At 37.8% G+C, this 10,779-nt stretch overlaps 1 protein-coding gene across 1 annotated transcript in view; it reads left to right on the top strand.

Moving 5' to 3' along the window:
- LOC108732559 (G protein-coupled receptor kinase 1) overlaps positions 1-10,779 on the top strand; it is an 84,847-nt gene that overhangs the window by 56,865 nt on the left and 17,203 nt on the right. The window contains exons 4-5 of the mRNA XM_025976071.1: positions 7,214-7,339; positions 7,926-8,007. Of these exons, the coding sequence (XP_025831856.1) occupies positions 7,214-7,339; positions 7,926-8,007 (208 nt within the window). The remainder of the gene's footprint in view (positions 1-7,213; positions 7,340-7,925; positions 8,008-10,779) is intronic.

The following is a 10,779-nucleotide window of genomic DNA, read 5'->3' as shown; positions in this document are numbered from 1 at the left end:
GGAATTTCACACAGAAGCCTTGCTATGTGAGCTCTCAAAGCATATAAAAATTATACGGCGTAAATGTGAAGTTGGGTGCAAAAGAATACAATGAAATCCTCTGTCGGGAAAAAACAAAATGACTTTCCGAACAACCCAATATTTATCCCTTTTTAGCAATTACTACGCATGATATTACGTTGACTTACAAGTTTGGCTGTTTCGCAGCTCCAAGGGACAATGCAGACTTGAATATTTAATATTAATTTCAACTTGACATCTCGATGTATTCTTGAGAAAAAGGGTCTTGACAGACTGACAGACGACGTGTAGTCTTAATGCGATTTTTATTTCGGCTACTTTGCCATTTCGTCATTCTTTGCTGATAGCATCTTCGTGACTGCTCATGATCGAGCAACCGCCAGGTCACTACTGAAGATGTCGCCAACTAAGAACGACGAAACGTCTGGCATAACAGCTCGAAAGAAACAACCGCATCAAACAGACGAACAACGGAGTTTGGTTCAGTTTTCTGCAGTGGGTAAAATAAGTTCAAAAATTAATTCATTAATACATTGATTGTACTATATAATGGTTCCTTTTTTTCCTTTTGAGGCACGGAACCCTAAAATTTGTCAGGATAGAGTTAGGTTCATTAGGAGAAGCGGAAGGAATTATATGTCCCTCTTGCTGAATTTAACAGCCGTTTCTGAATTACATTTTATATATGTGGAAAGCCTTGTGCTTGGCATAATTTGATTACGTATAGTGAGAAAGGGTAATAAAGTTTGGAGCACTTCGCTAGGCTATAGCCTTATTATTGTTATCATTATTAAATGCGTTAAATTACGAAAATCGAGTTTGGTGTAAACGAAGGTTATGTAATAAATTTCGATTTGGCCTGTTGGTGCTCGAGCTGGATTGGTTTCGTCGTAAACTACCCCTTTGAACGGTTAATTACGTTGACTGGTTTAGGGGAAAAGGACTCATCAGGGATAGTTTGATAATTCCGTTTTCAAAGTAAACTAATGAACGCTAACAACATGGCGCTAGTGACAAACGACGATCAATTTTCACGTTATGCAGGGACGACGAAGCGTCCTAGGTCGACCTGCACGCATAGATACATATATAAAAGCACCCCCGGTCGTATAAAATTGAATCAGTGCACATTTAGTTATCTATAGGGTTGTTCGGAAAGTCATTTCGTTTTTTCCCGACAGAGGATTTAATTGTATTCTTTTGCACCCAACTTCACATTTAAGCCGTATAATTTTTATATGCTTTGAGAGCTCATATAGCAAGGCGTGTGTGAAAAATTCCAATTAATTCTACGCAGTAGTTTTTGGTTGGTGCCCTTTTAAATATGGAGAGCGATAAGCAGCATTTTCGACATATCTTACTGTTTTACTACAGAAAGGGTAAAAATGCTGTTCAAGCCAGAAAGAAATTGACTGATGTGTATGGAGAAGGTGTGTTGACAGTACGCCAGTGCCAGAACTGGTTCGCTAAATTTCGATCCGGCAATTTTGATGTCGAAGATGCACCACGTTCGGGAAGGCCGGTTGAAGCTGATAAAGACGCGATAAAGGCATTAGTTGATGTGAACCGGCGAATAACAACACGTGAGATCGGATTGAGGTTAAATTTATCAAATTCAACAGTTTATGACCACTTGAAAGGCCTGGGATTATCCTCGAAGCTCGATGTATGGGTTCCCCATGTTCTCACAGAGAGAAATCTGTGTCGCCGCATTGACGTCTGCGATTCGCTTCTCAAACGTCACGAAAATGATCCGTTTTTGAAGCGCATCATCACTGGGGACGAAAAATGGGTTGTATACAACAACGTCAAACGCAAGAGGTCATGGAGCAAAAAAGATGAACCGGCTCAAACCATTTCCAAAGCCGATATTCACCAAAAAAAGGTGATGCTGTCTGTTTGGTGGGATTTTAAAGGAATCGTTTTTTTTGAGCTTTTACCGGATAACACAACGATTAATTCGGAAGTCTACTGTCATCAGCTGGACAAACTGAATGATGCACTTCAACAGAAAAGGTCAGAACTAATCAACAGGAAAGGTGTAGTGTTTCACCAAGACAACGCGAGACCTCACACAAGTTTGGTCACTCGCCAAAAGCTTTTACAGCTTGAATGGGATACAATGCTACACCCACCATATTCTCCAGACCTGGCACCATCGGATTATTATTTGTTCCGGTCACTCCAAAATTTTTTAGACGGTAAAACCTTCACCTCAAATGAGGAGGTCAAAAACTTCCTCGATCAGTTTTTTGCCAGCAAAGACCAAAAATTTTATGAGCGTGGAATTATGCTACTACCAGAAAGATGGCAAAAGGTGTTGGACCAGAACCGTCAATATGTAATTTAATAAAGTATTTGTTTATTATACGAAAACTGTCTTTCATTTCCACAAAAAAAAAACGAAATGACTTTTCGAACAACCCTATAGTTTAAGGGAAATGCGAAGAATAGGAAGGAGTGGAGATGCGTGTCCAACCAGTCTTAGGACTGACGACTTTATGAAGATGAAAGGTTCACATAATATACACTACTTTTATTCTGATATTTATGGACGAAATCCCATGTACTATCTTCCTGAATGTTATATTAGAAATTACTTAAAAAACTTATACATAACTGACTTCGAATATCTCGAGTAATTATACAAGAAAACTCGAATGTCTCCGTCTAATACAATTAATTAACTAAGTAATCTATTTTGATAAAGTTTTAGATTGAAAAACGAAACGTCGGTGGAGATTACGTAATCAATAAAGAATATTTCACCCGTTTCAGATTGCTTCTAATTGATTTTTTTTAAGGACGATATTCATTCGTTGAATTAAATATCATCGGTTTATTCTGATCACTTTTTACAGTTAATATGTAAAGTTTAATTCTCAACACGTGTCCAGTAATTAATTTATTATTCGTAGACATTGTAACAGGGCGTATTTTGTACCTCATTTTATTTTGTAACGAATCCGTTTTCATGAAACAAACGAAGCATAATCTTCCAGACTTATTAACGTTCGAACAGAATAAAAAAAAAGCAATAAAAATTTATGTCAGTGGTTAAAAAAAAAACAATCCAATCGTAAAAAATTTTATTCGTCGCTGTCAGAAAAGAGAAAATCCTCTTGGTTACACGGAGTGACTGTTTAATGTTAGAAATCTAATTAGACGATCCAATTAATCTTTGATAGCGCCGCTTGTTTTCCAGAGAAATGGAACGAAAACATGAACGACTTCATTATTGAAGCCTTTACGATAGCAACCGGAGAAATGAAAACAGCAGTTGGTTCTTAGTCAGACGTATTTAAACGATCGCTTCTTTTTTTAAAAAAAAAGAAAAAGAAAAGATTAACTGCAATAAAAAAGAAAGTCATTTGAGGAAATTGTATGGAACAATTCTCAAATTTATGTGTTTGGAATATAAGTGATATTATCGTTTAGGCTTGATTCCCACTGTAAGACCGTTCTCGATCCGGTAAAATATTATTACAGGAGAAATAGGTAATTCACACTGACTGACACCGGATAACCGTGTACACGGCATTAGCTGTGTCGAGTGCTACGGTTAATGGTTCATGCGTTCATGTCTTTGTTATGGCGAGGTTTCCATTATGTACCACCCTTACCAACAACCACCGGTTGGGTTGACACCGTTGAAACGAACCTATAATGTTTATAAACATTATGTGGCGATTATTGCTACAATCGCCCCTGTCAAGTCTTGTATACTTTGTGTTTCTGCAATCTAAATCTGTTTGTCTTTTCGTGTATACTTTTATCTTCCTATCTAATTCTATCATGTATATTTCTGGAATCTTCGCTTTCTAACTTTTACTTCTCTTCTACCCTTTTTCACAATTATTAAAGATCTCTATTTTCAATTCCAATAACTTACGTCTAAACTGTTCCTTTCATCTACTACTCTCAATAGTGGTCTTTTCGTTGTTTTCAGATTTCACTTTTCTTTTGTGTACTTTTAACTTATACATTTCCTTTCAAACTCGTCCATTCTTTTTAAATTCTTTACAAATCCTGTTCGAACCTATACTATTGTGTACTCTCTCAGTTGATACTATTCGAAACCACGCTTTTACCTAATTACAGAAAGTGACCCTTTCCTACATCCCGTCCGCTTACACATTTTTACGCCTATTACCTCGGTCACGGTCACTTCCTTAATCCACTTTCCTGGTATTCCATCGGATAACACCGAACTAGAATCCTCCGTGAATGTTCTCCTACTCACTTTCCTACAACAGCTGTTATCGTCAGCCATCTTTGGTAGCTGTTGTCGTCAGCCATTTTTGCCAGCTGTTATTGTCAGTCATCCTTGACAGTTTTCATCGTCAGCCATCCTGGCAGCTGATATCGTCAGCCATCTTTGATAACTGTCATCTTCAGCCATCTTTGACAGCTGTCATCGTCAGCCATCTTGGTAGCTCTAATCGTTAGCCATTTTTGACAGCTGTCATCGTCAGCCATCTTCGCAGATCTAATCGTTAGCCATCTTTGACAGCTGTCATCGTCTACCATCTTGACAGCTCTCATCGTCAGTCATCTTTGACAGCTGTCATCGTCAGCCATCTTGGCTGCTCTAATCGTTAGCCATCTTTGACAGCTGTCATTGTCAACCATATTGACAGCTATCATCGTCAACCATCTTGTCATCGTCAGCCAGGGCTTCACCCCGCTCCTTCTGCTGTTTCAGACCCCTTCATCTATTCCTTCCTAATTATAAGGTGCTTCTCTGCGGCCCGCGATACCTCATCCACGTTTATTTATTGTTTTTGTGATTTATAAGCAGATTCTTTTCAACGTAAGAATTTTCGTTATGCAAAAACTCCTCGACTAAAATTCCTTTTACTATACATATTAGATGACGTACGTACATATGTATACCGTAAAAGTTCTTCCGGCAAACGTCAGTTTTAATAAAATCCCACGCATATCGTTATCCAGCATGTTCCTGCGATAACAACTTAACAACAACCCAGTTTTACGAACGGCAATACGGACGTTTCCATGGTCACAGGGAATAGATGAGAACGCGACGACGGCGGCGGTGTGTGCCAACAGCGTAACGTCCTTTTTGCATACGGGAATGATAAATTCAAATTTGTTTCTCAGAAATTCCTCATGTGTTGATATCGATGCGACGTAACCTTGAACGTCAACACAAGGCGTGCTTACGTCTTGCACGAACAACTCGTCGCGACGCTTCTCGGATGCGTCTCGTGATAATGAGAATTAACACTTACTGGCATATCTTTCACACATTAAGTAGGCCATTGGTTATTTATTAGAGCATGAGAGGTGGCGAATCCTATTAGTTTTGGTGCATAGAAGGTGTCCTGTAGATCATATTAAAAGCCTGTCGGATTTGCTGAATTAAAAACTTGTGCATTCATAATTAACATATTTGTAATTAATACAGTGAAACGTGGTAATTACAACATCATTAAAAAGTTGAAACGGTTTAAATAAAGTATCCACTAGGGTCGCATTAGTCATCAGGCGTCAGTATTAGGATCAGATCAAGTTAAGTAAGGCATATCGTTAAAAAGTTGAAATAGTGCAGCGTCAACAGCACCACATCAGTCCTAATAGGGCATGCTGTGAAGAGATTCAAATATAACATCACCATTAGGGTTAGATCAAGCTAAGTAGGGCATATCGTTAAAAGGTTGAAGTAGTGTATCCCTATCAACACTACGGTGTCATCATTCTTATTAAAGCATGCTATAAAAGGGTTCAAACAGGGCATAAATTAGGATAAGATTAAGCTAAATATGACATATCGTTAAAGGATTGAAAAAATGTGTCTACTTCAGAATCATATCAATCTTGAACAAGCATGATGGAAAAGACTTCAAAAACAAGCCATCAGTATTAGGATCCGATCAAGCTAAGTCGGGCATATCGTTAAAGGATTAAAATTAAGATACTAAAGAGGGCATATCGTTAAAGATTTAAAATAGTGTATCTGTATCCACATCAGGGTCATATCAGTCCTAATAGGGCATGGTGTAGAGAGTTCAAATAGGCCATCACTATTAAGATCAGATTAAGCCCAACAGGGCATATCGTTCAAGGATTGAAATAGTGTATCGACATCATGGCGATATCGGTCTTCATAGGGCATGCTGTAAACTGTAAAGGGTTCAAATAGACTGTCACTATTAAGATGAGATTAAGCCAAGCAGGGCATATCGTTAAAGGATTGAAATAGTGTATCGACACTAGGGCGATATCGGTCTTAATAGATCATGCTGTAAACTGTATAGGGTTGAAGTAGGGTATCACTGTTAGGATCCGATCAAGCTTAGCAAGGCTTATCGTTAAAGGATTAAGATAGTGTATCCACGTCGGGGCGATATCGGTCTTCATAGAGCATGCTGTAAACTGTAAAGGGTTCAAATAGACTGTCACTATTAAGATGAGATTAAGCCAAGCAGGGCATATCGTTAAAGGATTGAAATAGTGTATCGACACTAGGGCGATATCGGTCTTAATAGATCATGCTGTAAACTGTATAGGGTTGAAGTAGGGTATCACTGTTAGGATCCGATCAAGCTTAGCAAGGCTTATCGTTAAAGGATTAAGATAGTGTATCCACGTCGGGGCGATATCGGTCTTCATAGAGCATGCTGTAAACTGTAAAGGGTTCAAATAGACTGTCACTATTAAGATGAGATTAAGCCAAGCAGGGAATATCGTTAAAGGATTGAAATAGTGTATCCACGTCAGTCTTAATAGGGCATGATGTAAATAAGTTCAAATAGGACATCAGCATTAAGTTAATATCAGGAAATATCGTTAAAAGGTTGAAATAGTGTATCCACATGAGGACTGCATCAGTCGTAATAGGGCATCACCATTAGGATAAGATCATGCATAATGGTATCCGATTAAGGCCATATATGTATAATATACCATAATAGGAGGTCTCTAATAAATCCGGATCAGATCCGGATACTCAATAGACCCTACTCTAACATATTTTTCTGTGGGGTGCTATGATTTCTCCCCTCCTTTACTTAAGTACCGTTTAAGCTGTATATGTATATGTACATATGTGTTAGTAAATGTTCTATTTTCATAAATAAACGAGAGCGAGTGATAAATGTTTGTTTTGTGATATTTGCATACGCATGTACATATGTAGTTTTTACTATTGCTTTCCTTTTGGTTTCAGATTAAGGCGTACGAGAAGATGGAGAATGTCGAAGACCGTATGAAACAGGCCCGAGATATTTACGATAATTTCATCATGAAGGAACTTCTATCACATTCGCATGTAAGTTGCAATATTACAAATAATATCTTTACTCGTTAGTGATAAATTTATGAACGAATCGTAGTTCGTGTAATAAGTCTCGAATACTAGTACACAGTTCACACAATCGCCACTTGCGGTCGCCATTGAAAGCAGCCACGCACGGAGGTCAGTATGCTGCTGTATGTGGTATACCGTATAGTAAACACGGTTGTAGTAGCTGCGGACAAGCTATTTTGTTTTTATTAAAAATTCAAATTAAAAATGGAAATGGAAAGCGAAGTTAGACTAAGGCGGGGTCTCATCTTTCAATTAGACGTTTTACTAGACATCTAATTCCAGAATGTCGTATTTTCATAGGAAATAGCTTTTTATTTATTTTTTTTTAAGTGTCGTGTGGAATATCGTTTGAAAGGTCTCATAAGAAGGTACTCATTTTTCTAAAACTAGTACATCTCGCGTCCTTAACAGTAATGAAATCCTTTAGGCATACAACTTTAACAATCTTTTTCGAATTTCTTAAGTGATTTATTATTGTTAAAGGCGGCTTGATCCAGCGCTTTCCTTTGTTTTATATCTGACTTCCTAGATACCGAAAATCGGCCACTTCTTCTAATTTTTCGTCTCCTACCTTTATATTAACTCTTTCCCTTGCGTACCAATATTATTGTTTAATCTATACATCGAAGATGCGATCAACATCATTAAAGACAGTACAACTGTCGCGATAGATATACAGGGGCAAAAGATTAGTATGTGTAGATTTGCAGATGATATAGCAGTATTAGCATCTAGCAAGGAGGAGTTAGAGATAGCTTTAAATAAAAAGGAAGTGGTATTGACAAAACAGTATTGTATGAAAATAAATAAAAGTGAAACAAAAATACTGGCATGCAAGGGAAGGAAAAGTAGGGAAAAAGCGAATATAAAGATAGGAGACGAAAAATTAGAAGAAGTGGCCGATTTTAGGTATCTAGGAAGTCAGATAAGTCAGGACGAAAGGAGTAGTAGCGATATAAAGCAGAGGATAGCGCAGGGTCGAGTAACCTTCAATAAAAAGAAGTCACTTCTATGCTCGTGAACGGTTAATTTAGAAATTCGACAAAGGTTGTTAAAGGTGTATGTTTAGAGCACGGCGCTGTACGGATGCGAAACATTGACAGTTGACGCGGCTTAAAAGAAAAGGTTAGAAGCGTTCGAAATGTGATGTTATCGGCTAATGATGAGGATACCGTGGATAGAGAAGGTTAGAAATGAAGAGATATTAGAAAGAATAGGAGAACAGTGGACTCTATGGAAGTCAATAAGAAATACCACCTTCTCAGGCATAAAGGTCTAGTCAAAGACATATTAGAGACAGAAACAGGAGTTAGGAGGGGTAGAGGTAGACCTAGATTAGATTACTGTTCGCAAATAGTTAAGGATATGGGATGTTCTAGTTTAAAGGAAATGCGAAGATTAGCTCAGGATAGGAAAGAGTGGAGGTACGTGTCCAACCAGTCTTAAGACTGACGACCTTATGATGATGATGATGATGATGCCAAATTGTTTTGTCTGTACCGCTTTCATTTTATTTGTAGTCTTAAATCTAATCTAGCTCCTCCTTGCCAGATGCTAATACTGCTATATGATGCTACTGATGGCGTAAAAATGCAGTTACATAATTAATTCGAATTTTCGTTAGCGGTAAGCCTTCGGATGATTTAATGCACAATAATAAAAATAACTATAGCATATATGAAAATCCTACGCACTCACTGACTTCCAACATCAGAGAAGATTCTTTTTCCGTCCCAAAAATTCCCATTTATGTGTAGGATAGTAAAAACCCGATGTAAAAATAACAATAATAAAATCTTTATGATTTCTATGAATATTGCACCAGTCGTCTCCTGCCAACAAGATGCACTAAAGCGAGTATGAAAATCTTTGAAATGTTCCCGCCGTAGCTGTTTATTTATTTTAAGGCCATTTAGAATTTCACAAATGTTACACTTTATAGTAACTTTACATTCATTTTATAAGGTGTTTATGGCGTAATTTATCACAAAACGAGCCGTTTATTCGCTACCACTTTTATTGGTGGCCAGTTCTTTAAAATCAAAAAGAAAAACGACGTGATATTTACACACTAAAAAGTTTATTCGGACGGTGAAAGCGGTATTAATAAAAGTGTGTGGAAGGACTATAGAGTTAATATAAAAATTGAAGTCTAAAAACTAGAAGAAGTCGCCGATTTGCGTTATCTGGGAAGGTACGGTAATTCAGGATGGAAAAAATGTATTATTTTATGTTTTCACTGTTCTGTATTGGTAATAATTAGTAACAAGACTAGAACAGTATTTGTCTTGCTTATTCGGTCTTTGTCTTGGTAAACTCTTGATGATATACGAAGTCTATTCAAAAAGTATCGCTAATTTTGTGTTTTTTCAAAAATTATTTGTGTATTCATGAATATCTATTTTGCCCCCTTCAAAGTAATCCTCACCAGATATTATACACTTGTGCCAACGTTTTTTCCAATCCTCGAAGCACTTCAAAAAATAATTTTTTGTGGTCTTGTTCATCTTCTCCTTCGATGCCGTCTTTATCTCCTAAATCGTAGCGCAGCGTTGTCCTTTCATGGGCCTCTTCAGTTTCGGGAACAAGAAAAAGTCACAGGGGGCCAGATCTGGACAATACGGTGGCTGCGGCATTATTAGTGTGTTGTTTTTGGTCAAAAGTTCGCTCACAAGCAACGATGTGTGAGCAGAGGTGTTGTCATGGTGCAAAAGCCAATTTTTGTTCTTCCACAAATCCCGGCGTTGCTGGCGGATTGCTTCCCGCAAATTGCGCATAACTTTTAGGTAATATTCCTTATTGACCATTCTACCCTGTGGCAAGAACTCATTATGCACCACGCCCTTGCAATCGAAGAAAACTGTAAACAAAACCTTCACATTCAACCTAACTTGGCGCGCTTTTTGTCGGTCTTGGCTCATGTGGCAGCTTCCATTGGGACGATTGAGCCTTGATTTCCACGTCATAACCATAAACCCATGATTCGTCACCAGTTATGACCCTCTGGAGCAGATTTGGATCGTCGCTAACAGAATCCAACAGCTCCTTAGCAATGTTAATGCGAAGCTGTTTTTGGTCGAAATTGAGTAATTTGGTACGAATTTCGCGGTGACTCGTCTCATTCCCAAATCATTGGTAAAAATCAAAAGACAGGAGCCTATCGACATGTTTAGGTCCTCAGTAACTTATTTAATAGTAAACATTCTGGTAGATCCCTTTTTTCAAACAGTGGTAAAGTTTCTTTTGTTTTATAAATAGTATTAAAATCTAGTAAAGGGGCCAACCATAAATTAGATAATACGAATTTCACCCCTCCCCGTCCTTGTCACAGCTGGTCACATTTGTGAGACTCCCCCCCTTCCTAGTGTGACATCACATATTTTGCAATTGTTTTCCCGAAATTAGTTTTATTTCTATTTAAATTA

Source organism: Agrilus planipennis, unplaced genomic scaffold (genome assembly GCF_000699045.2).
Source record: "Agrilus planipennis isolate EAB-ADULT unplaced genomic scaffold, Apla_2.0 scaffold71, whole genome shotgun sequence".
Taxonomy (NCBI): Eukaryota; Metazoa; Arthropoda; class Insecta; order Coleoptera; family Buprestidae; genus Agrilus; species Agrilus planipennis.
This window is presented reverse-complemented; position numbering and strand designations above follow the sequence as displayed.